At 40.1% G+C, this 27,527-nt stretch overlaps 1 protein-coding gene across 10 annotated transcripts in view; it reads left to right on the top strand.

The window, feature by feature from the left end:
• ARHGEF7 (Rho guanine nucleotide exchange factor 7) overlaps positions 1–27,527 on the top strand; it is a 311,991-nt gene that overhangs the window by 40,976 nt on the left and 243,488 nt on the right. For 4 of the 10 annotated variants that reach the window (XM_072621961.1, XM_072621953.1, XM_072621951.1 and 1 more), the window contains exon 2: positions 4,417–4,503. The exons of 2 other annotated variants lie outside the window; for them this stretch is intronic. In XM_072621961.1, the coding sequence (XP_072478062.1) occupies positions 4,417–4,503 (87 nt within the window). Of the gene's footprint in view, positions 1–2,680; positions 3,190–3,784; positions 4,217–4,416; positions 4,504–27,527 lie in introns of those variants that run through there. 4 more of the 10 variants (XM_072621958.1, XM_072621957.1, XM_072621959.1 and 1 more) reach the window with 4 other exon arrangements.

Below are 27,527 nucleotides of genomic sequence, written 5' to 3'. Positions count from 1 at the left end.
GATACAGTAGCATAAACTAATTTATTGATCAACTATTTATTGTGTGCTCACTATTCTCTAGACGCCATGCTAAGTGCCATGTTTGATCAAAGATGAATATGACACTGGTCCTTACTGTCATGGAGATTACTTTGTAGTAGGAGAGATAAGAACACATATAAAAGCAACTTCAGTACAAGCCAGATGTGTTAAGGGTCAGAAGACTAGTCTAGAAAAAGTTCAGAGAGGAGATTCTCTTCTGGCTGGAAGATCAGCGGTTTGTGTTAACACTAGCAAAAACCTTAAGTTTTGCAAAGCACTCTACGGATATTACCTCATTTATCCTCACAACAACCTTGAGAGGTAGATGTTATTATGATGCCTATTTCACCGATGGGGAAAACAAAGCATAAAGAGGTTAAATGACTTGCCCAGGATCACACTGCTAGTAAGCTAACAAGGTTGGATCTGAACTCAGGTCTTCCTGACTCCATATACATTATTCAGCGCTCTATCCAATGTGTTACCTAGCTGCCTATGTTGGTGGTAAAGACTTCAGGAGACATGTGTTCTTATGCTTTTGGGATGGATTGTTTTTACAAAGAAAAAGTCACGGAGATTGTTGATTTGATGGTTCATAGACATGCAATTAAATGCATACCAGCTAATGTAGGCTATAGATTGTTAACTTTCCATGGGTGACAAATTTATTGGTAATTCTAATTACTCTTAATTTTCTTTAGAAATACAGAACCCCTTTTTATTTTTACTTTTTATGTAGCCTTTATTATTAGCAGAGAGATCTTTGAAACTCTAGCAAAAAGGATTGAAGAAGGCATCACTCAGTTTGGTGCTTTGTCTTTGCTTAAAGACAGAGCTGCCCCTTCTCAGTGTGTAATAATATATTGTACAGACAAGGTAGTAGAAAGGAGTTGAGGAGAGCAAAATCATTAGACTGCACAGCTTCCTAGTTCCTTTTAGGATCTCAGCAGCTAGCTGGCTCAGTGGAGAGAGCACTAGACTTTGAGTCCAGATCTAAATTCGAATCCTGCCTCAGATACTTACTAGCTGTGTGACTCTGGACAAGTTGCTTCAACTTCTGTCAGCCTCAGTTTCCTCATCTGTAAAAGGAAATAATAACAATGCTGTCTCCCAGTGTTGTTAGGATCAAATAAAACTATGTTTGTGAAGTATTTTGCAAGCCTTAAAGTGCTATATATATATACATATATATATAAACACTACTGCTGCTACTACTACTACCACTATGACTATTACTACTACTATTATATATTGGCTTTTTGTAGTCCTTTGTCATTTTGTTGTAACAAATTCCCAGTATATCCATTACACTCATTTAGAAATGTTAAGTACAAAAATTATTATACATCATACAAAAAGTATACATCAGTCAACAAGGATTTATTTAGGACTGACTATGTGCTAGGTACTATACTAAGTGCTGGAGATAAAAAGAAAAGTAAAAACATAGTCCCTGTCCTCAAGTAGCTCACATTCTAATGGGGTGGATTAAAAATTGTACATAAAACATATGTATACTGTATAAATGAAAGGAGCTCAAAGAGGGCAGATGACTTTTTGGACTATTTGTGCTTCTTCTTAATTCCATCAGTGTCGATGATTGAATATTAACTACATAGGGTGTATGGTGGTGGGAGGGGAGATTTTTAGTATGAGTGCTAAACCATCTTCCAGATCAGTCAGTTTATTAAGTGTATCATAACTACTTATTAAGCCCCTACTATGTGTCTGGCAGTGTAAAATTGCTGAGTATACAAAACCAAAAATGAAATAGACCCACCTTCACTGGTGGAAACAACACGAACACACACATTATATATACATGTATGTATGTATGTATGTATGTAAATAAAAATATAAAATATAAAAATATAAGTAAACATTTTAAAATAAATAATGAATAAATTACAAAGTAATTTTGGGTGAGGAGATACTAGGATCTAGAGAGATGATGAAAGGCCTAATGTAGATGGTGACCCATATTGAGCACTGAAGGAAATGAGGGCTTCTGAGAGGTAGAGGAGGTGACAAAAGAGTGTATTACAGAAGCGCAGACGAACACAGAATGAGAATAATGTACAGTAAGCCTGTTACGGGGTTGAAAAGACTGATATTTTATCCTTGAGGCATCACCATAGTTTATTGAGCTGGAGAGAGAGATGGCCAGACCTGCGCATTTAGAATGATACTGAATGCTACTGTCTCTATACTAGACTTTTAATCATTTTATCTTTATCACACTATAGTTTAAATAGCCATAATACTATGCTAGCCATAGACTAGAAACTAACTTTATTTTTACAGTGCCACTCTTAAGTTTTATTGAAAAAAAGAAATTTCTTCATTTTTGGATTGAGAAAATGTCAGCACCTTCCTTGCAGAAAAAAATACATTTTTATGGTTAAAGCAGTTTTACTGTAGGAAAAAGGTTTGTTTTTTTAAAATTCTCTTTCCTCTCTTCTCTCTCATCCCCCCACACCCTGTTTTAATTTATAATTTTAAAAGGCTTGGGCCCTTTGAAATAAAACCACAGTATTCCTAAGAGCTGCTTGGTGGAATGTGGCGATTTCCCCCTAGAGGAGAGGACAAAAATGCCTCTACACTGAACATACACTAAAGTTCTTCATGGTGCTTTGGCATCTTTATAGGAATTTAACATGTAGCATAAAGCCTCAGGCACTGAGTAGTCAGCTGCTGCCATCAGAGTGGATTTTCCAGTTTTATTCAGTTAAAGTCACTATTGTGAGCCCCAGTGACCCTCACGCATGTCACCTGTATCTCATTGGGGAATGCTACTTTGTTGCAGCATCTGTCTCATCCTGTACAGGTTCTGGTTTTGGTTAAAGCCTGCGTATCAGGTTACACTTCAGACTTCCTCAGAGCCCCCTTCTCCCAGACTTGTGAGGGAACTCGAGGGAAGTCATCTTGCAGAAGTTTCGGTTTTAAGGGCACTCAGCTGTAAAACACCACTTTTCTTCTTCTGCCCCCCCCCTCCCGCAGAGGCTCCTCGTACTAACTACGGCGCGGCTCAGTTACCAGGCACACCCTTTCTGATTTGTAGTCACATCTCCATGAAGAGAAGGGGCCCCCCAGGCCCTCTGCAGGCCTGATGTTCGGTAATCTGGGTTAATCGTTCACGAAGCGCGCAGGGCGCCAATGCAGTGAAAGGTAACGTCACGCGCGGAATCCATTCTGTTAATTATTCTTTAAGCCTTCCTATGGAAAGAAAACCCTATGCTTTCAGCAACCTGGACTCTGCCAGGGATGGGGGCGGGGTGGGCGGGAGGGCGCTGGGCCCGGGGCTGCCGTGGGCTCGGACCCGGGCCAGCTGCCCGTGGCTGCGGGCTGGAGGGTGACTTCCGGTCTGTCTGCCTCCATGCCAGTAGAACGGGGAGAAGAACAGCGCCCGCCTGCCAGGGGGTCGTGGCGAGGCTGCACCGTGCTCTGGCAGCCTCCACACGTGACACAGATGCCACTCTCGTCGCTATCGCCGCTAACGCCCCCTTCTCTGGCTCCTTTCTCGCGGCTCGGGGCACCCCCATCTTAGAGCGCCTGGTATTCTTGACCACGCGGGTCTACAGGGCGGGGAGCAGCCGCCCCCCCCCCCCCGGGCCGGCACGTGGCACGAGCTCTCGGGCCTTGCCCGTAGGCAGCGGGTCCTCCTGTCGCGGTACGGTTTGAAGATATTCCAGCTCGTCGTTAAAGTCCGACACGCACTCATACTTTTGGGACGCCTTGACTGACCCCGCCCCTCTTCTTTCTCTTTTAAAAAACACGATTTATTAACAGGGACGGTACTCTGGGTCTATGGACTAGAAATTGTGGTCGTAACAAAATAAGCTGTCAATGAAAATTAAAGGATACCATCTAACTAACATAAATAAGATACTGACATAATACAATTATCTAATTCCATACATTATGATGGATCATAAGGCTAACAATTAGAAGTAGTTGGGTGCCGCAGCGGTGGGCAGAGGTTCTCCCCGGCCGCAGCAGGGGGCTCGCGGCCCAGGCCCGGTTCGCTGCCGCCGCGGGCCAGAGGTGCAGGGAGACGCTCGGGGGGTCTCCTCGGTCCTCTCCTCGCCCTCATACGTCACTTCCGGCACTCCGGTCTACTTCCTGGTGAAGGGAAAAGGGGAGGAAAAAAGGAGAGAGGAGAGAGATTGGTGCTGCAGGAGAGGGAGGACGAGGGGTGAGGACGGCCGAGGCGCCCCTGCCCCGCGGCGCGCGCCCCAGGAGGCCGGGGGGAGGGGCGGGGGAGGGGCGGCCCCGCCCGGGCGCGCGCTGCCCCGGCCCTGCCCCCTCCCTGCGGCGCTGTCGCCGGGGCTCGGGCTGCGGAGGAGCCGGGGCCGCCGCTCGCCGCTCAGGGCCGCTTGCTCTGTGTCGTTGCAGGTCTACCCGGAGCCCCGGAGCGAGAGCGAGTGTCTGAGCAACATCCGCGAGTTCCTGCGAGGCTGCGGCTCATCCCTCCGCCTGGAGGTGAGTCCGCGCGGCCGGGCCGGGGGCGGGGGCGGGGGCCGGGGAGGGCCTGGCGGGCCGGCAGCCTCCGAGGGTGGGGCGCCGGGCCTGGGGGGCCGAGGCTGCCGCGCCCCGAGCTCCCAGCCTCGGCGAGGGGGGGCGGGGCGGGGACGGGAGAGGATGCCCGGCGAGGACACGCTCGGGGCCGGGGCGCCCCGGCCGGGTCCTCCTCGCCATCCTGTGCCTCGTCCTCTCTTCCGCCGCTGCCCCCGGGAGGTTCCCCCACGGGGGTGGGGGCGGGGAGAGAGAGCGTGCGTGTGTGTGTCTGTGTGTGTCAGTGTCTGTGTGTGTGTGTCTGTGCGTGTCTGTCTGTGTGTGTCTGTGTGTGCCCGCGCGCACGCTCCTTCTGACGGTGGGCAGGGTTGGAGAGATACCCAGAAAGAGTGGAAGCTAGGGGATGGGGAGACGTCCGTGTGCCTCTTGGGGGGGGTAGCTTCCTAAGATGGGCAGGATTTGAGAGAGATCTCCACCTTTTCTTGAGGGAGAATGAATGGAGGAGGGGGAGGAGGGGGAGACCTCCCTCGGTTCCTTTGGCTTGCTGTGTGTGTCTGTGCCTGCCTGCCTCTGGATGGTGGGCAGATTTGGAGGGAGCTCCAGAGTGGAGACCAGGGGCGGGGAGACCTCTCTATCTCTTGTTGGCTCTGCATGTGTGCCTGTGTAGGTGTCTGTGTCTGTGCGTACGTCTGCATGTACCTTCTGAGGGTGAGCAGGTTTGGGGAGAGGTCTCTTCCTTCTCTGGAGGCTGAGGGGTCCAGTGGCTGGGTGTGTGTGTTAGAGGGGTGGCAGGTATAGGGTACCCTTTTGGTGTGGAAACTTTCTTCTGGAGGGAAAAAGAAGGTTTGCAGTTAAATTCCATATTTGGACAATGCTTATTTCTGGGGAAGATAGTTTGTGGCCTTGCTGTCATGCATTTGCAAATGCTTGTTAGTCTTGGTAAGAACATGCACAGTTTCTTAGTGGTTAGTTAAAAAACTTTGGCATTTTATTATTGTATTCAATTTATTTATTTTTAAAGATAGAACGCATACCTTGGGTTACTCTGAACTTCTAGCAGATGAATTCTTGAAAGGGGGACCAATGGAAAGAACTCCCCTTCCCCCATTACAGCACCAGAAACACCGTTTCCCTATACAGTCTACCCCACGCGCATGTCAGTGATTCATTATTCTTGAGCCTGTCCTTTTTTGAAAGTTAGCTTCCCTTCAACTTCATGTTGAGATTCTTCAGACAGCCCTAATTTTGTTAAATAAAGGAATACTTTGTGGCATGCTTTTGGGTTTTCTTTTCCATAGTGCTTTATGTTGACGTGTTAGTCAGTAATGGGGGACTTTACCACTCTTGGAGTTAGACTTAGAAGAATCGGTATCTCTGGGCAGAGATCTTTCTGACTCTTTCTCCCTTCTCTTCTCTGCTTAGTATCTTACTAGGCCATTGATCAGGAGCTGTGTATTTCCCCCCCTTTCTGTGAGCAAATCCTGTTGGTGGCATTCCTGTTGACACAGACCCTTGTTCTAGTTTCTTGAAAAACCATAGCATAACAACAAAGATTCATTCTGTGTAGTCAATGGAACATTTATGTGGACAGCTTATCTGTTGATTATGAAAATGCATGGAGACCAAGGGATTGGTAGGAGTTAGAATGTTTGTTACTTGTTAAAGTACTATGTTAATATCTCATGTCTCTGAAGAAATACTTACAGATGGGTAGGTAAAAGTTGGTGAATAAACCAGAATACCATCTGGAAATGAAAGTGATTGGTACAAACTGTTTTTCTTCAGGGTATTAAATTAGTCCGTGTCCTAAATTGTGATACTCAATTCTTGGGGCTCATAGGCTCATACGTTCAGAACTGGAAGGGTGAACTAGTCTAAGGGGTTTAGACCCCTTCGCTTTAATAAGTAAACTGAGACCTAAAGAGTTTGAATATCTAGCCAGAGGTAACACTGTAAATGGCGAAGTCACCTTCCCTGATTCCACATCTAGCACTGTTCTCATTGAACTTTTTTTCCTAAACAGTGAGAATTTTATTCTGGACCTTTGGTAGCAGTGACAATTTTTAAAAATTATATATATTAAACCATTAAAGTTATACCTAGTTATTGCTGCTATAATCTTGAAGTTCAGTTGGTCTGACAAGAGCTTTGCATATTCATGTGATTGGGTAGCATCAGTAATGTAAGAGTATTAATGATGTGTATATGGATTTTAAAGAGTATATCGTTGGATACCGAGAGGCCGAATTTCATAGTGCATAGAGACCTAGCCTTGGCATTAGGAAGACCTGAATTAATATTCTGGCTTTAATGCGTAGCACCCTTGTGACTCTTGGCAAATCACCTAACATTTTAGTACCTAAAACAACTCCCTAAGATTAAATTACAGAACAGTTACTTATCTGCATTGATAGAAGGGGTTTCCTAACACCACCTAACATCAATGTAATGACAGGTCTGGACTGTTCTCTTTATCCCCCAGAAATCGAGTGCCAAAATATTTCATCCTTTTCAGAGGTAAATTGTAAAAGTTCATATAAAATTCTGTATATCTTTTATATTACAAAGACATGTTTTAGAGCAGCATTTAGAATTTCACTGGTCAGATGTAGCTATTTCTTGATTGGAAATTAATTGTAATTTAGTATATAGAGTTTTTTTAAAAGTACAAAGTAGGTCAGGTTGCTAGTCATATTAAAATACAGGCATCCATATTAGAATAGTACTTTAAAAGTTACATTTAAGTTAAACAGAAAATAACTTGGTCACATAGATCCCCTATGTGGTAATTAAATCACTACTTAAGAGTTTAAAAAAAATTGTCAGACATGAGGAAAATACTTTGGTATTTAACTTGATATGATGGTGATTTATGTTTGACTTCTGCCTTTCATTTAGTTTCATGATGACTATTGTGATTTTCAGGGATATTTTGGAGGAAACATTCCTTACCTTGTTGTTAGATGTTTGTGTTTTCCAGATTTTGGAATGCATGTATAAGTAAATATCTTCAAATTGCAGAAAAATCAGGAACTTAATACTGAATGGGGCTGCTTTCATTGTTCTTTAACTTTTTCTTTTGGAGTTGAAAAGTAACAGATCATTGTGTTGACTAATATTTTAGGCTGTGCATTGTTGGTGATAATCTGTTGAATTTGAGATCTCTATTTTGTCTTCTGATCAATTAAACATCTTTTAGGATCTCTTGAAGAAAAATGATAAGTTGAGAATTTTGGTTGAGAAAGGTTCCCTAATCAGTTTGGCATCTGATGGAAATTAAGTTTGCCACAAACAGTAGAGATTGAACTTGTGTTATCCATAGTTTATGGAGCGTTGTCAAGAGATCACAAAAGCTTGCTCATACATGTCTCAGTGACTGGCTTATTCATAATCTCCATTGACTTTCTTTTAAAACATTACTAATAATCTTTTGTTTTTACATCACCTTCATTTCCTAATATATTTCTCCTGCCTCCCTCCAGTGACGAGGAAATTAACACATCAGCTGAGTCTGATGTGTTCCACACCCATAGCCCCCAACGTTTCAAGTGAATTCTCATAATTCTTATTTGAGACCAGGCTTGGTCATTATAAATTACAAAGCATTTGGCTTTGATGTCCTTTTTTTAAAAAAATATACTTTCCACCTTCATTGTAGTTATTGTGTATCTTGTTTTCGTGGTTCTTACTTCACTGTATATCATCTTATTTAAGTCTCTGAATTCTTCATATTTGTGTTTCTTAGGGCATATTAATATTTCCTCACATTTGCATATTACATCTGGTTTACACTTTTCCCAGTTGATGGATACCAGTGCTTGGCTACTACAAAAAGTGCTGCTGTAAATATTTTTGTCTGTTAGACCTCTTTTTCTCTCTCTTTGATTTTAACTGTACTTTAAGTGTATTTCTTTGACTTTAGCTGTACTTTAGGTATATTTCTATATTCAAATGGTACAGTCATTTAGGCATTTCCCTAGTATATATCATCCAGCCAGGGCATCTAGGTTGCTCAGTGGATACTAGGCCTGAAATCAAGAAGACTTTAGTGCAGATATGGCCTCAGACACTACTAGCTATGTGACTTTGGGCAAATCACTTAACCTCAGCCTCAGTTTCCTTTTCTGTAAAATAGGGATCATAATGGCACCTAACCCTGAGGGTTGTGAGGCTTTGATGGGATACTATTTGTTAAGTACTTAGCACCATGCTTGGCACATAATAAAGCTATATAAATATTAGCTATTGTCATTATTATTTCCAGATTTCCAGAATGGTTGACCTAGCTCATAGCTTCACCAGCTTTTATAGTGTGCCTGTCTTTCACAGTTCCTTCAATGTTAACTATTACCATCTTCTGTCATCTTTGCCAATTTGCTGGGTGTGAGGTAAAAGCTCAGAGTTGTTTTATTTGTATTTCTTTTAATAGTAATTTGGAATAATCTTTCATATAGTTGTTAATTGTTTACAAGTTTTCTTTTTGCTTCTTGTGGCTTTTAGTCAGGTACCTTAGCATTCCTATAGGCTTTTTCATTGAAAGTGATTTAAGATAGAATATTAATCTTTTTTGGAAATGAGTCTAAATACTTAAAACTGTAAATTATGTGATTCTGTAGATTGGTGAAGTTTGGACAACTTTTGAGCACATTTCACGTATACATATACATACACATAATCATAGTTGATATTTACATATATAACATTTTAAGGTTTATATTTTATATGCATTATCTCATTTGATCCTCACAACGGTTGTGTGAGATATGTGCTTTTATTATTTCTGTTTTATAGATGAGGAAAATAAGCTTGAGAGATGCTAAATTCCTGGCTTAGTTAGGGTCACACAGCTAGTAATTATCTGACTTGAAATTTGCCTCTATATACCTACTATTCTAGTTTGTCACTTTGTATTCTCCTGTTTAACTCTGCTAATTGATTCTGACTAGTCTCTCATGACTCGCCACTCTCACCATCATGCTTTTGCTGATCTTTTTATATCTTGCTTAAGATCCTTTCCTGTCTTTTTCCTGACTTTATACCCATCCTTTTTTAAAGATTAGCTTAATCTTTATCACTTTTCAGAAGACTTCATTTATGCATTCTTATCGATTCTTTTCAGAATTTATGTATCATGGGCACGTAGTAGACTGCAGAAATAGCCTGTTTCATGTAACTGAAGTTTGCTATTTTCATTGTTCTAATTTGTTAGCTTGTTGGTGATATGAAAGAAAATCCTTCAGGTTGGGAAATAAGAACATGGAACCATAGAATGTAAACATATTGAGAGCAGGAACTCATTTTTCTCTTTGTATCTTTTCCTTCTAGGACTTGGCATTATAATGGGCATGTAATGATATATGGAATTGAAAATCTGCTATGTTGACTTTCCACATTAATGTTAGTTATCCCAGATATAGTTATATCTAATCTGGAACATATATGGAGCATAAATGGAGAGCTGGCTTTAAGAACTGGCTGCAGATTTGGAGACTGTTAGAAAAGGGGGGGAAGGCAATGGAAATATAGAAGTCCTTACAGATATTTATGACTGACTTTCACTGTTTTCCTTGAATGAGGAGAAAAATAACAATTGAGAAGTAGAAAGAAAGTTTAGGGATCACTTCCAGGTGGAGTTTTTATTGTTGAGTCTTTTCAGTCATGACCTACTCTTTGTGACACCATTGGGGTTTTCTTGGCAAAGATATTAGTATGGTTTGCCATTTCCTTCTCCAGTTCATTTTATAGATGAGGAAACTGAGGCAAAAAGGATTAAATGACTTGCCAGGGGTCACACGGCTAGTACATTTCTGAGGCTGGATTTAAACTCACATCTTCCTGACTCCAGGGCTGGTATTCTATCTCCTATGCCACCTTGCTGCTCTCCAGTCAGAGATGTGCTTTTGTTACCTTCTTTCCCTGAAGCCTTATTTGTGTCATCGTGTGCAGAATTTTTGTACATTTGTCAAACTGCTTTTCAAGTTTCTCAGTCTCCTCCTCTTTTAACTAGGTTTAGGTGTTTTTCATTAACCTAAATGAAAATAGTAACTTCAAATTTATCTAAAGGCATATATGAATATTGAGAGTTAACTGTTATAACTAGAATCAATTATACTGAAACATGACCAGAACTTGTTGATGCAAGTTTAAGAAGCAATTGAAACAAAATCAAGAGTAAATCTCCTTGTGTGGAAAACCCCACCCAATGGTTATCTTTTGTCCTAGAACCATGCAGTCTTAGAGTTAAACCTAAAATTTTAATAAAGTTTATGGTGAGAACTTAAGTGGAATTGTAGATACATTTTTAGGAGGCTTTCCAATGCTTCTTTTTTAACTAGTCTTCTCATACTACTGATCAATAGGAACTTGACTAGATGTGGTTGTTTCAGATGCATTCTATTTATTGGCTGATTTGGAGGACTCTTCCTTTCAGTTCATTCATTCCTTTGTCAGAACTTGTCTTTAAGCTAGTAAAGAAGCTGAAGATTTATTAACAGTAGCAATCACATCATTAAAAGGGTCATTTGGGAGAAGAAATGAATAATATTCAAAATGAACCTGGGGAATTATTAAGTATCTCATAGACATTTAAAGCAGCAGGAAAGTAATTTTTGTTCAGGTACTATAATTGTAGTTGGGCAAGGGGAGAGTAAAAAAGAATGGCAGCGATTGACCTATTTTTGTCTTGCTGTTTTGGTTACGTGCTGTTCATTTGTTTCAGTCATACTCTTTGTGACCCCATTTTGGGGTTTTCTTGGCAGGAATACTGAAGTGATTTGCCATTTCTTTTTTCAGCTCATTTTACAGACGAGGAACTGAGGCAGACTGGCTAGTGACTTACCCGGGCTCACATAGCTAGTAGGTATCTGGGGCAGGATTCGAACTCTGTTCTTTCTGACTCCAGGCCTGGCACTCTCCGCTCTGTGCCATTTAGATGTCCCAGTTTCAGTTACACCTGCATGCTACGTGGGGAGTGAATGGGGCAGCCTCATCCTTGAGCTCAGGGGGAGCCTTGTTAGGCAACCCTTTTACAAAATGAGGAGACTGGAACTGCATTTTTAACTTGGAATCATAGGATCATAGATTTAGAGCTGCAGTAGACTTTATTGGGTTATCCCTTCCAAACTTCTCATTATACAAAAGAGCAAATTGAGGCCCAGGAGGTGAAGTGAGTTGTCTTAAGTCTCACGAGGAACAAGTAGCAGAACTGGGATTTGACCCAGAACCTCTGTCTCCCAATCTAATGCTTATTCCATGACATCATGTAGCTTCTTCAATCAATCCTTAGTGTGCTTAGGATCTAGGTTTTTTTTTTGTTGTTGTTTTTTTATATCCTGATCAGTATGACTGTTTTCTAGGATGAAATTAGTGGCTAGAAATGGTTTGGTTTTTTTTCCTCCTGTGACATTTGGGACTGGTGAAGCATCTTTTGTCTTCACTTGTTGATACAAATTTATACTAGGTTAACTTTTTAAAGTTAGTGAAAGAATCAAAGCCGTCACTTTAGGTCCACTCCTAGTTGACATCTCATTGTTAGTTACCAAAATTGTCAGATTATCTGTATGATTTGAGCATTGTCACAGAGATTTTAATCTATTAATAGGAGTACTTTCTACACATTTTTGGGTCACAGCCTTTCTGTGCTTTTCATTGGTCAGCTTGACCAAAGAGTTTTTTATCGCATAGTAGCTGTTTGCTAGTGATAAGCTTTTCTATAATTGGAGGGGCTGGTCTTCAGACATAGTTGATTCATAGGACTGTACTTGAGTACTTTCCATGCCATCTTTGCCTTGAAGAAGTTCATCTCCTTAAGAAGAGATATATCGAAAGTCGGGGGCGGAGCCAAGATGGCGGAGTAGAAAGACGCACATACACATAGCTCTGAACCCACAACCCATAGAATGGCTACAGGGAAGTAACTCACGGCGAATTCCGCACCCAGAGGCCACAGAACATTGGAGCGAGGGAGATTTCTGTTCCAGAGGGACCTGCAAACCTCTCGCAGGGGGGGTCCTTCGCGCTGCGGACTGGGCGCCGGGACTGGGAGCTTAGTGCAGCCCTGCCGCGGCCGCGGCACCGAGAGGAAAAGATCCGAGCAGGCTTCACAGACAGGATCTCCAGCGGCCACGCGGGTCCCTCCACCCACAGAGGGATCTGCAAACCTCTCGCAAAAGGTCCGTCGCGCTACAGACGCAAAGCCCAGCCCAGACCTGCTACGGCCACGGCTGCGGCACCGAGAGAAACAGATCCGAGCAGGCTTCAGGGACGGGATCTCCAGCGGCCGCACAAGTCCCTCCACCCACAGGTGACAGGGGTGGGTGAGAGAGTCTCTTTGGCGGGTCGAGAGGGGAGTGGGGTGCCCCCATAATTCAGGCCCCACCCCGGGAGGTAGAAGCTGAGAGGAGGCTGCAGACAGGGACTCCCCAAGCGGGCGGGAGCCTGAATCCATTGTGGAAGGTCTGTGCATAAACCCCCTGAGGGAACTGAGCCTGAGAGGTGGCCCTGCCCCGATCTCAGCACCAGAACATAATCTCGTACTGAATAGCAGCCCTGCCCCCGCCAAAAGCCCTGAGGCTGGAAGCAGCATTTGAATCTCAGACCACAAACACGGGCTGGGAGGATCAGGAGGTGAGGTGGGTGTGAGGAAAATATTCAGAGGTCGTCACTGGCTGGGAAAATGCCCAGAAAAGGGAAAAGAAATAAGACTATAGAAGGTTACTTTCTTGGCGAACAGGCATTTCCTCCCTTCCTTTCTGATGAGGAAGAACAATGCTTACCATCAGGCAAAGACACAGAAATCAAGGCTTCTGTGTCCCAGCCCACCCAATGGGCTCAGGCCATGGAAGAGCTCAAAAAGAATTTTGAAAATCAAGTTAGAGAGGTGGAGGAAAAGCTGGGAAGAGAAATGAGAGACATGAAGTCAAAGCATGAACAGCAGATCAGCTCCCTGCTAAGGGAGACCCAAAAAAATGTTGAAGAAATTAACACCTTGAAAACTAGCCTAACTCAATTGGCAAAAGAGGTTCAAAAAGCCAATGAGGAGAAGAATGCTTTCAAAAGCAGAATTAGCCAAATGGAAAAGGAGATTCAAAAGCTCACTGAAGAAAATAGTTCTTTCAAAATTAGAATGGCACAGATGGAGGCTAATGACTTTATGCAAAACCAAGAAATCACAGAACAAAGAGAGAAGAATGGAAAAATGGAAGATAATGTGAAATATCTCATTGGAAAAACAACAGACCTGGAAAATAGATCCAGGAGAGACAATTTAAAAATTATGGGACTACCTGAAAGCCATGATCAAAAGAAGAGCCTAGACATCATCTTTCATGAAATTATCAAGGAAAACTGCCCTGAGATTCTAGAACCAGAGGGCAAAATAAATATTCAAGGAATCCACAGAACACCGCATGAAAGAGATCCAAAAAGAGAAACTCCTAGGAACATTGTGGCCAAATTCCAGAGTTCCCAGGTCAAGGAGAAAATACTGCAGGCAGCTAGAAAGAAACAATTCAAGTATTGTGGAAATACAATCAGGATAACACAAGATCTAGCAGCCTCTACATTAAGGGATAGAAGGGCATGGAATAGGATATTCCAGAAGTCAAAGGAACTAGGACTAAAACCAAGAATCACCTACCCAGCAAAACTGACTATAATACTTCAGGGGAAAAAATGGTCTTTCAATGAAATAGAGGATTTTCAAGTATTCTTGATGAAAAGACCAGAGCTGAAAAGAAAATTTGACTTTCAAACACAATAATGAAGAGAACCATGAAAAGGTGAACAGCAAAGTGAAGTCATAAGGGACTTACTAAAGCTGAACTGTTTACATTCCTACATGGAAAGACAACATTTGTAACTCTTGAAACATTTCAGTATCTGGGTACTGGGTGGGATTACACATGCACACACGCTCACATACATAGAGACAGAGTGCACAGAGTGAATTGAATAGGATGGGATCATATCTTTAAAAAAAAATGAAATCAAGCAGTGAGAGAGAAATATATTGGGAAGAGAAAGGGAGAAATTGAATGGGGCAAATTATCTCTCATAAAAGAGGCAATCTAAAGACTCATTAGTGGAGGGATAAAGAGGGGAGGTGAGAGAAAAACATGAAGTCTACTCTCATCACATTCCACTAAAGAAAAGAATAAAGTGCACACTCATTTTGGTAGGAAAACCTATCTCACAATACAGGAAAGTGGGGGATATGGGGACAAGGAGGGTGGGGGGGATGATAGAAGGGAGGGCATGAGGAGGAGAGTGCAATTCGAGGTCGACACTCATGGGGAGGGATAGGATCAAAAGAGAATAGAAGTAATGGGGGACAGGATAGGATGGAGGGAAATATAGTTAGTCCTATACAACACAACTATTATGGAAGTCATTTGCAAAACTACACAGATATGGCCGATATTGAATTGCTTGCTTTCCAAAGGGAAGGGGTGGGGAGGGAGGGAGGAAGAGAAGTTGGAACTCAAAGTGTTAGGATCAACTGTCAAGTAATGTTCTTGCCACTAGGAAATAAGAAAAACAGGTAAAGGGGTATAGAAAGCTATCTGCCCCTACAGGACAAAAGAGAAGATGGAGACAAGGGCAGAGAGGGATGATAGAAGAGAGAGCAGATTGGTCATAGGGGCAATTAGAATGCTTGGTGTTTGGGGGGGGAGGGGATAAAAGGGGAGAAAATTTGTAACCCAAAATTTTGTGAAAATGAATGTTAAAAGTTAAATAAATAAATTTAATAATAAAAAAAAAAAAAGAAAAAAAAAAAAAGAAGAGATATATCACTTTGATTAGAATTATGAGTAAAAAGCCAACTTCACCAACCAGGAGAATATCAGACCATTCAAAAACTTGGGAGATCTTAACACTGGAAAGGCTTAGATTTTTTTTTTTTTTTTAACATTTTTGTTCTAGCATAGAGGCATGGTGTCCATGCATTCCCCACAGTATGAAAAAAGATATACTGAGCTGTAACTCTTATTGAGAAGTGATATTGTTATATATGTATGTATGCATCTCTGAGGCTGTTCACTGGTGACAAGCAAATATGGGTTGTGTTTTATTCTCTAATTGTATTACAAAGCAGGGAGGTGAATTCTTTTTTTTAAATTAAGTTTATTTTTAGTTTACAACATTTATTTCCATGAGTTTTAAATTTTTTCCCCTCCATTCCCCCTCCTTCTCCAAGATGGCCTGCAATCTGATATAGGCTTAACATATACATTCCCATTAAACATATTTTTACATTAGTCATGTTGTATAGAAGAATCACAGTGATTGGGAGAAACCATGAGAAAGAAAAAACAAAACAAACAAAAACAGAAAATAGTGTGCTTTGCATTCAGACTCCAAAGTTCTTTTTCTGTGTGCAGATGGCATTTGGCATCATGAGTCCTTTGGAATTGTTTTAGGTGCTTGCATTGCTGAGAAGGGCTAAGTCTATCAAAATCAGTCTGTTACTGTGTACAGTGTTCTCCTGGTTCTGCTCACTTTATTCAGCATCAGTTCATAGAAATCTTTCCAAGTTTTTCTGAAGTCTTACTGTTCATCATTTCTTATAGCACAATAATGTTCCATTACATTCATATACCCCATAACTTGTTCAGCCATTCCCCAATGGATGGGCATCCCCTTCAATTTCCAGTTCTTGGCCACCACAAAGAGAGCTGCTGTAAATCTTTGTGTACACATGGTGTCTTTTCCCATCTTTATGATCTCTTTGGGATACAGCCCTAGAAGTGGTATTGCTGGGTCAAAGTGTATGCACATGTTTGTAGCCCTTTGGCCATAGTTCCAAATTACTCTGCAGAGTGGTTCCACCGACAATGAATTAGTGTTCCAATTGTCCCACAACTTCTCCAACATTTTATCATTTTGCTATTTTGCTTTATTTGCCAAAGGGAGGTGAAGCTTTCCATACGATGGTAGACCACTTGAGATTCATGTTATGTGTACAATTCAGAAATCCTTATGTTCTTAACAGTGAAATATTTGCTCTAGCTGCTTCCTTTATTCATCTATCTTGTGCCAGGACCCTTAGCCCGAGATAACTCCTTAGGGAGAAGCAGGAAGATCCACCTGGGTATTACAAGAAGTCCTATGATTGCTGGAAGAAATGCAAGAAATACCTGGAACTCTCACACTGGGTCAGATTTAATCATGCTAGCATGAATGTTTATTTTTGTGTTGGTAGAAAAGTCTATAATGAAATGGCATGTAGTAACTCTGTCTAGCACTTTGTTATGCAATTCAGGTTGAATAGAGAGACTGAATACTCAGCCCTCCCTCTAGCTCTAGTCTAATAATTTGTAATGGTGGCAGAAATGGAGCAGGTTTGGAGGAAAAATGTAAGCTGAGTTTAAGTAAGTGCTGATAAGTATAGGAGCTCATAGACTGTATTAACTTAGCCAACAAACAGAGAATATAATAAAATGTCACTTGGTGTGTTAAACGTTCTGAACATAAAATTTGTAACATCCGAAGAATCCCAGAGAAAGGATCTCAAAAAATTTCAAGACTATTTATAGTTGAGTAACAATCTCTACTCTCCTCTCTACCCAGCCCCATATTTGATAGGTTATTCAGTCTCTATAGAGAACTCATTACTTTTTGAGGTATCCCATTCCATTTTTGGTTGACTAATTGTTAGGAAGGCTTTTCTTACAATGAGCTAAGATCTTCCTCCCTGTAGATTCTACCTATTACTCTTAATTCTGCTTTCTAGGACCAAACAGCAAGTGTAGTTCTTCTTATGCAAGAAGCCTTTCAGATATTTGCTATCCTTTCAGGTGTTGCCTTCTATGTTAGCCTAAATGTCTTTAGTTCCTACAATTTATCTTTGTAAAACCTGATCTGCTATCCTTTTATCATCCTTGTTTTTCCTCTGCTGGATAGGCTCTAGTTTCTTAACAAAAATGACTCCTAAGACTGATGGGGCCATAGTTTAGTGGAACTATATTGAGTAGAATATTTCTCACTCTGTCATGTTATGGGTGAGGAAACTGAGGCACAAAGGTCAAATTATTTTCCCAAGGCCACAGAGTTATTAAAAGGCTGAGGAAGGATTACATATGAAATATCTGTCTGGGGAAGTATCCTGCTTAAAGTGACTACATATTTGTTGACAGTTTTTGACAGAGCTAAGACTACAGCAGAAGTATTTGTTAATTCTTACTCTTTTTGTAAAACCCACCTGGGCTCAGTTGTATTGAGGGAATGGGAGTTTTGATTTGGGGCATTAAGAATAGGTAAGTAGGTAATTCTAGAACAGGGGTGAGGAACCTGTGGCTTCGAGGCCACATGTGGCCTTCTAAGTCCTCAAGTGAGGCCCTGTGACTGAATCTAAATTTCACAGAACAAATCCCCTTAATAAAAGGATTTGTTCTGTAAAACTTGTTCTCAGTCAGAAGGTCACACCCGAGGACCTAGAAGGCCACAGATTCCTCATTCCTATTCTAGAACATAGAATGTTTTTCAGGGTATAAGGCATTGTTCTTACCCTCAATGAGTAGACAGTTTGAAGTAATTACTGTTTCTCCCTCAGGGAACTTTAGAGGTTTATAATTGAAAAATATTTGAAAATAACTCACACTGTGTGGTTTTCTGGTGTACAAAAACACGTTCTTCAACCCTGTGAGATAGAACAAATACTATTATCTTTACTTTACATCTGGAAAACAGAGGATTAGGAGCTACAGTGACTTGCTCCTGGTCATATAACTGGTTAAGTATTAGAGCTGGGACTTGATTTATTGCTCCTGACCCTAATCCAGTGTTCTTTCTACTATAGCACTCCTGCTCCATATATATAGTAATATATGTGTACACATATATGTATATGTGTGTGCATATATGTATATACACACACACACACATGTATAAACCTTTTTTTGAACAATGGTTTATTTTGCTAATCAAGTGGTCAAGCTATTGAATTTTAAGGCCCCAACAAAGGTTGCATCTTAATAGTTTCATTGCACAGTAAGACAAGATCTTATACTTATAGAAGCATATTTGTTTCTCCAGTGGTTTCCACTTGCCAAATGCTCACAATCATTGACATGGTGCAAATATTGACAACAGTTTAAGATCAAAAGAACTCCCACTTCCAATGCAACAACTGTTGGCGCTGCTTTATGGAAAGGTCCATCCATAAACACTGTTCTGTCATGGTTGGCCAAGGAGTCCTGCTTTGGCAACCAGAGCTTCATTCTGTTGAATATGATACTTTTGAAGTCTAAAGGATATTCTTTGTGTCATTTTTAAATATTTCTGTAGACAGTGTTCTGAGTAGGTAGACTCCTCTGGTTTAACCTCTCTTGTTGTGAAGTCTTTAACACAATCCAGAAAACGGGTTTCTGTGAGTTTATTATAAGTTCCAAGAAACTCTTTAAACTAGCAGCTACAGTGAATGATGTGTATATGTATAGTAATCAGGCACAGAATCACATAAAATGGAAAATAAATTTCTTTGAAAGTTCCATCAATTCTGTTTAATCTGATTGGTTTTTGATATTTGTGCAGCCATATTCTTTTGATGTGTAGATCAGTCACCCAGAACCACGCAGCTAATAAGTGTCTGAGGATGAATTTGAATCTTCTTGACCCCCAATCACTGTGCCACCAGATGCTTCTAATATGAGATTATGAAGAGCAAAGTTTGGCTTACATAACAAATAATACCTGTTGTGAAATCAGGAAAGCTTTCACTAATCTTCATGTCCATTCCCCCTCAGTGGACGGGTAGCCTCCCCAGTAAGGTTATAGGAAGACTACTAATGTATAAACTTTTAAAAACTTTAGCATTAGGTAAATTCAAGCTGTTATGTACATATGTGTCTATATATATCTATATGCCTATAGATATATATGTGGAGAGAGAGAGAGAGAGAGAGATAGAGATAGATCACTCCTAAGTGGACTACTGAGTGTTTGCTGCTTGACAATTTCAGGAGAAATGCCAGGAGCAGAACAGAGGTCTGTACGTAGTATGATAGTAGTTGTGAGAGTTTATGGAAAATTATGTCAAAATTTGGTTGACCAGAGAATTTCATCAGTATTGTATGTCAGTTTCATGACAACATGCTTTCCTGGATTCTGAATAAAGGATTTTGCTTTTGTGCTTTCTCAGTCACCAGTGGAGTGAAACAAGGCTGTGTGTTTGCTCTCATACTTTTTAGCATGATATTTTCAACCATGTTGTCAAATGCCTTCAGTGAGGATGGACATAGCATCAAGGTCAGCTACCTCACTGATGGTAAATTAATTCTTCAACTTGAAAAGGCTGCAAGCCAAGACCAAAGTGGAGGGAGTGTTGGTGTGTGATTTTTTGTTTTCAGATGATTGTGCACTCAGTGCAGCCTCTGAAGCTGAGATGCAACGAAGTATGAATTGATTCTGTGTTGCTTGTGCTAATTTTGGCATAACCATTAACACCAAGAAAACAGGTGCTCCATCAGCCAGCACCACACCATCCATATGTGACACTGTTGGTTACAGCAAATGGAGAAGTTTTGAATGCTGTGGATAAGTTCACTTACCTTGGCAGTATACTTTCTAGGGATGTACACATTGAGAATGAGGTTGACTCAGGTGTTGCCAGAGCTAGCTCAGTGTTTGGGAGGCTCCAAAGGAGTGTGGGAGAAAAGAGCTGTTAGGCTGACTACTATAGAGCTGTTGTACTGACCTTATTGTTGTATGCCTGTGAAACCTGGACAGTGTACCAGTGCCATGCCAGGAAACTAAATCACTTCCATTCAGATTGTCTTGGGAAGATTCTGAAGATCACCTGGTAGAGTAAGATATCAGACACTGAGATCCTTTTTTTGAACTTAACTGCCAAATATTCAAACTATTCTGTAGAGAGTACAACACCGATGGGCTGACCACTTTCAAATACCAAATATATGCTTGCCAAAAAGACTGTTTTATGGAGAACCCACAAAGAGCAAGTGCTCACATGGTGGTCTGAAGAAGTGATACAAGGACACTGTCAAGATCTCTCTTAAGAACTTTGGAATTGATTGTGAGTAATGGGAGGTACTGGTACTGGACTGCCGAGCATGATGTGCGTTCATCAGAGAAGGTTCAGAATTGAAATTGCTCAAAAAAATCCCACTAGATATACACATTTAGAAAATCAACCCCAAATGTTCACACAGACTGTTTATGCCCAACCTGTGGTAGAGCATTCCAAACTCGTATTGGTCTGATCAGTTACAGTCGGACACACTGAAACTTAACAATGATGTCATTTTGGTTCTCATTGAGAATGAAGGACATTAATCGACCAACCATACATATTTAATAGCCACTATATCGAGAAACCCTTGTAAGTGGACTAGTAAGATATCCCAAGAATGGCAGTGGAAAAGACCCCAGAAAAGCAGTGTGGCATAATGGCTACACTGGAGGTAGGACCTGAATTTGAATCCTGCCTCTAACATTTACTAGTTGTGTGATTTTGGGCAAAAAAAATTTGGGCCTTAGATCAATCAAATGTTGGTTCTGTTACTAACTCTTCCTCCTTCAATTTTTCATATATGATCTCACCTCAGCTATTTTCTTTAATAGCTATCTGTCCTTGGGAAAAATCACTTGAGCACTGAGCCTCAATTTCCTCATCTTTAAGATGGGAATAATAATAGTACCTACCTCACTGTGATGTGAGGATCAGATGAGGTAATGCATGAAGAGCTTTTTTAAACTTTAAAGTGTTGTTTAAATTCACACTATTATTAATAAAATATTACCAAGGATGAAGAGAGACTGAAACAGTAGGTCTCTTTAGTCAAAATTCATGAAGACAGAGAGGGATTGTGATAGAAGTTTACAAAATCTCAAAAGGTGTTTATGTACTATACGTAGACTTTTCCACCAAACATAGGAATACTAAACTTGAATGAGCCTCATGAATCTTGATAAGGTATTCAGTGTCAACATTTATTTAATCCCCACTTTGTACAGGGTGTGATTAAGAAGATAGTGTCTCTGCTCTCCATGGAGTACATAATCTGGTGGGAGGATCCTATACACAAATAAAAATACAAATGAAACTTGCTAAATGCGTGAAAGAGCCATGGCCATAAGTGCTTTGTGAGCTCCAAGAGAATCTTAGGGCAGATTGAAGAAAGTATCACACAATGGATAGGAAATGTATGAAATTGCTTTGTTCTCTACTTTCCTAAAAAGAGAATAGACTGAAAATAGTTCATGGATAATTGGCTCTCAACAAGCAGCAAAGGGAACCTAGAGATGTTGAATGTTCCATTTCACATTAGTATTATGAGGGGCAACCATGCTCTGTCACATAGTTTGTCTCTTGGTGCCACTGTCAGATAAAATAGTGGACTGGCTTAACAGCAGTCAGTGATCTAGCCCGCTATTGTATAGTTTTTGTTATGGAGTTAAAAAAGGAACCTTAACTCAATTGTACCGTAAGTTGCATGTGTCTTTCTGGACAACTATCAGGTGTTAGTAATCAGTATAGTGGCATTATGAAGTAATAGTACACTATAGAGTTTTCTGTTGGACATAGAATCGTGATTGAGCCTTTGTTTGGCAAAGCTAAGAGAAGTCTGTGACCTTTCCTGTAAGCTTATTTAGCGAATTATGTTTTTATTTTGGGATCTTTGGTCTTGTCTGTCTTGTTATCAATTCCTTTTGATAATGTTTGGCTTTTAGAGTAGCCACATAATAAAAGTGTAGCAGTTGTTTATTGAGCAACATTTAAGATTCTTGTTTGTAATGGAATACTGGTGAGGGAAGATGGTTGAGCTGATGGTTTCATTAATCAGGGCCTTTGAGGCAAATTGGAAATGAAATAAGCAAATGAAAGTAGTTGTTGGGTTTCCTTTGTTCAGTCCTATTTACAAAACAATACTGTTTTGAAATTCATTAAATAGCTTTAAAAAAAGAAAGTTTTTGATCTTTTGATGCTGTAGAATTTGTCAGTTTTTTAATAAATGTACTTGGAAAAAACTGATCAATCTTTCCTTAGTTACATTTATCATTATAAAACAGTTACTTGGCTGAACTGTGGACTGTGGAAAGGCAGTGACCATGACTTATCTAATCATAGTATCTTTCCCAGTATCTGGTATAGTAATCAATATGAATTCTGATTTACTAATTAAATTATTAAATTGAAGTATGCAGATACTTTGCTTCTTCAACTACAATATGTCTCCCCCCCTTGCTCCCCCGCTAGGATTTTGCTTTTGTCTTATACTCCATCAATCCAGGTTTGTAAACATTTTCTTCCTGGAGATGTCAGTTTATTTAGCAAAGCTATTGCTTGGGGTTATGGCTGGGGAAAGGACCTTCCTGGTAGGCTTACCAAAGCTTAAGATATTCATCAGAAATAGTGAATATTCTTAGGCTGCCCTATTTAACAAGCAATTTACCACAGTTTTAGGATTGTCTGATTAAGCCACTCTGATCCACTCAGACATTCCTAGTTTAGTCTAAACTTCTAACTTCTGAGTTAGAAGATCAGGTTATTTTATTTTTTTTTTAATACAGCTAGATTGTGAAACCAAAAATGTTTTCCTCCTCTTAAAATTTTCACTTCACACCTATGGTACTATGAGGCAGTATTATACATTAAAAAGGACATGACATTTGTAATCAGGGGACTTGATTTTAAATCCCAACTCTGTCACTGACTGCTTGTGTGACATTGGGCAAGTCATTTAACTCCTTTGGGTCTCAGTTTCTTCATCTGTAAAATTAGGGGATTGGATTCTACTTCTAAGGTTCCTTCCAGTTCTAGACCTGTGAGCCTACGCATGCTCATTGTTAGTATGGAGACTTTACATAGTCTGTCACTTGTGGTGGTTGGTCAAGGGATTTTTGTCCCTCTCCTGAGCACCTCCTTTGTTCAGTGCTTAGCAGAGTGTCTGGCACATAGTTGGTGCTTAATAAACACTTGTTGATTTGAACTCAGTGGGTTCATTTTTGCCACTATTATTTGTATTGCACTGTATGTAGTGATACAGTTTATTCGTGTAGCCTGGTAGCTACATGCTTAATTCTTATAGGTCTGTGATTTCATTGAGTTGGATGCTTCTTTCAGTGATATGGATTATAGTCCTTCCATGCCTGGTCATTTTATATGACCTCTGCCTATGTCTTTCTGTAAGTTTGCCATAGGGCATTCACTTAGTGTTCTGGAGGCCTTTCTTGCTTCTGCTGGCATTGGGTGAATATTCTGCCTATCCACTTATTACCCCTTGTCATGTGACCAGCCCATTTTCTTTCTCATAAAGTTCTGTGAGAGTATCTTTTATTTTTGTTCTTTAAAATTCCTCATTTGCTATATATCATAGGCTGCTCACACCCATAGTGCACAACTCCATTTGTCCACTGTGTGATATTTCTTTTTCTTCTGAGGCTGCTGTGTTCTATACCTCACAGCCATATAACCATAATGGTACCATACCTCACAGCCATATAACCATAATGGTACCATGCCTCACAGCCATATAACCGTAATGGTAGACTCTTGGTATTAAAAAAGAGATTCTTTGTTTCTGGGAGAAATTTGGAATCACGGAAGGGTCTTTGCAGTTTTCTGAAGGCACTCTAGGTATATGCACATTTTATTTGGATGCCTCTTGGTAGTGCAGTGGCAATTCTTCATTTCCAATATGAAAAAAAACATAGTTTTGGAAGGAGATAGTGATAGATTCAGTGTCCTCTGAAGACCAGTTTTTAGCTAAATGAAGACAGACTTGTTACTAGAAGGTCACACACTTGGTGATGACTCATGTAAAATGGAGGGTTATGATCTATGCCTATGAAGGGAGAATCTGCACTGAACAATTCATTAATTTTTCTAAATATTAAAGTAAGTTTCACATAGTTAATAGCTTTTAATCCGTATCCACTTCTTGAGAACTCAAGTTATAGAAAGTTAGGTTGAATAGAATTCCACAAAGCATGACTGCTGTAGACTACAATTGTAAACTGTGTCACATTCAAACATTTTGAATGGCCTTTGGCTGTATGATGCTGTTGGGATTTGGGGTTTAGGTTAGAAGTGGGACTAGCCCTGATGGAATTCATCATCTGCAAATGCTGCTTCTGTAGGAAAATGTGGTAGGCAGTTGAATACAAACCAGGCAAATATAGAAAGAAGAGTAGTGTCTGCACACTTCAAAGGATGACTTCTTTATCTAGATGACTTTTTAAAACAACACAGGTAACACACACTCAACACCAGATAACATCCAAAGGCAGAGGGGCGTAGAATCAAATTGAAATTGCCTATTTGTTTTTTTAAGAGCTGTTCCTTCTTTCACAGTTTAGGTCGGTTGACTTGCAGTGTATCTGGAAATTACTTCTCCAAGAGCTATTGATGTACAAGAGGCTTTTATGTATAGGCTATAGGTAGAATTATAAACACAAATCCATAAAGTAGCAGGAGAGCATTACCAAAGAAATTAATTACAATCTTTATAAATGAACATTTACAAAGTCTTATGTCAAAATGTGGTCTTCCTTTTCATTTTGCCTTAAAGACTTCTTTCTTCTAATGTAATTTCCCTCTCTTAGCTTTGCTTATGACCCTGGGCTGCTGGCTTGGAGTCAGAAGACCTGGAGTTCTCTCTGTCATTGACTAGATGTGACCTTGGGTTAGTCAGTTGTCCTCCTGAGGCTCAGTTTCCTTATCTTTGAAGTTAAGGCAACAGGTTAAGTGGTCTCTGAGGTGCCTTTCAGCTCTTAAGATTTCATGATTCTGAAATTAGGAAGTCAGTTCATATTACAGTGAAAAGACTTGAAGCTGCCCAGTTCTTTATGATTTCTATGCAGGTTTCTTTGTGGACATAGAAAAGCAGACAATCTTAGACTATTTTTGTGTCCTGCTTTAATCTTCTGGGTCCTTGTGTGTCTTTTGGAAGGGAGATGGGGATGTATTCCTTTATGTACTTTGTTTCTGGTGGTGACGTCTCCCTTTTTGTGACCTTAGGTTTTATTGTGGAGAGAGGTCAGAAAAAAATGCTAAATCTATTTCTACTTGGAAAGAGCTCTGTGAGGTAAAATTTGGGGTTAAATTCTCTCCCTTTGCCAGGTTGTCTCTCATTCAGTCTTCAAATAAAACTTGGCAGCTGCATGTCTCAGGTGAATATGAAAAACCTGCTTGTTTGGTATACTAGTCTTGAAAAGCCCAATTATATTTTTTTGGTATCAATTTGTGAAAAATCTTTTGTAGTAGCTATTACTCTTAGTCCTGATTTTAAATAGGACAGTTGTACAATTTTTTTTTTTGAAAAAAGGGATAAAAAAGCATTTACTCTTGATTTATTAATTATGTTAATAGAAAAAGAAAACCTGCATATGTTGTAGAATATGGAAAATCCAGAGCCTTTTATGTATGAATATTCTTTTCTATACAGAGGACCATGATTTTAGAGCTGATACAAATGAAGAAATCAGAGTCCTAGAGATGCTAAGTGATTTGCCTAAGATTTCACATATAGTAAGTGGCAGAGCCAGGATTTGATCCAAGCCTCCACATTAGGAGTCTGGCTCCCTTTCCATTGCACCAGGTTTTGTGAGAAAAAGTTAGGGATAGTAGGGATATTATTTCATTAGCACAAGGACTTCCCAGTTGGGGAAACTCTGTATACTAATGCAGTTTGGCACCAATGCAGATTTATATAGTTTTTACAAAAACACTTTAAAAAAACCAATATAGTCTTAGAGAGTTGTTGTTCAATTGCGTCTGACAGTTTGTGACCCTGTGGACCACAGCATGCCAACACTGTTTGTGGGCTATTCTTGGCAAAGGTACTGGAATGGTTTGCCATTTCCTTCGACAGTAAATGACTTGCTCAGGGTCATAGAGCTGGTAAGTGTCTCAGGCAGGATTTGAACTCAAGGGTCCTTTACTCCAGGCCTAGCACTCTATCCCCTGAGTTATCTGCCTGCCTCCATTAGAGTTACCCAGGAAATTGAGAGTAAGTTATACAAGGTCAGACAGCCAAAATGTGTCTGAGGCAGCACTTGAACTTCTTGACTTTGAGGGCAACTTTCTATTTACTGCTTTACACTGACTATGGAGAAGAAAGGAACTAGAATAAAGAGATGAACCTAGCATCTAACTTTAATCTGAACTCACTTTACTGGGATCTCAGCTCAAATAGACTGAGAAGTAATCTGAGCTCACTTCCAGGCTTTTGAAGTCACTTCCTATTCACTTGCCTTTGTGGGCAGTTACATAAATAACACCAACAAATTGAATTAAGATGATTAGGTTGTTTGCTGCAGGAGGTTTAATTCAACTTCTGTATAACTTAGATAAGCATTTTTATGGTTGCATACTTACATGTAGGCTCCTCAGGGTTTAATCATATGTAAGAAATGGGCATATTCCTGTATGACCACGATTCTTAACTTGGAATCTGCAGGGATCAAGGGATCTGTGTATGGATTTAAGGGCTCTATGAACTTGGGAAAAATTTTGTCTTTTATTTATTTATTATTTATTTATTTATTGTCTTTATTTTCACTAGCTTCTAACTGAAATTTATTATTTTCCTTCAATTATTATTTTCCTTCAATTATGAATATAGACAGTGACCTTTACACTGACATTAACAGCAGTGTCAGTGAATTTGTTGCTAATGGAAATCACAGAATTTTTCATATCACATTATAGATGTTGCAGGTATCTTGAAATGTCATTTTTTGTTCATTATGTTCATTTTGTTCATTTATGTTCATTATGTTTTTGTTCATTATTACTTCAAAACGAACATAGTAATAGATGGGAGTCTTCTTGTCACAGACTGTATTACAGTATAGTTTATTTCTTATGTATTTTATACATTTAAAAACATTTATTCTGAGGCAGGGTCTCTAAGCTTCTCCAGCTTGATAAAGGGATCCTCCATACAAAAAACTTCAGAACCTCTGTGCTAGGACAGCGCTTGTTAGTTCATGAGAGAGAGGAAGTGGAATTGAATAGAATCATATTG

The sequence above is a fragment of the Notamacropus eugenii genome, chromosome 6 (genome assembly GCF_028372415.1).
Source record: "Notamacropus eugenii isolate mMacEug1 chromosome 6, mMacEug1.pri_v2, whole genome shotgun sequence".
Classification (NCBI taxonomy): Eukaryota; Metazoa; Chordata; class Mammalia; order Diprotodontia; family Macropodidae; genus Notamacropus; species Notamacropus eugenii.
This window is presented reverse-complemented; position numbering and strand designations above follow the sequence as displayed.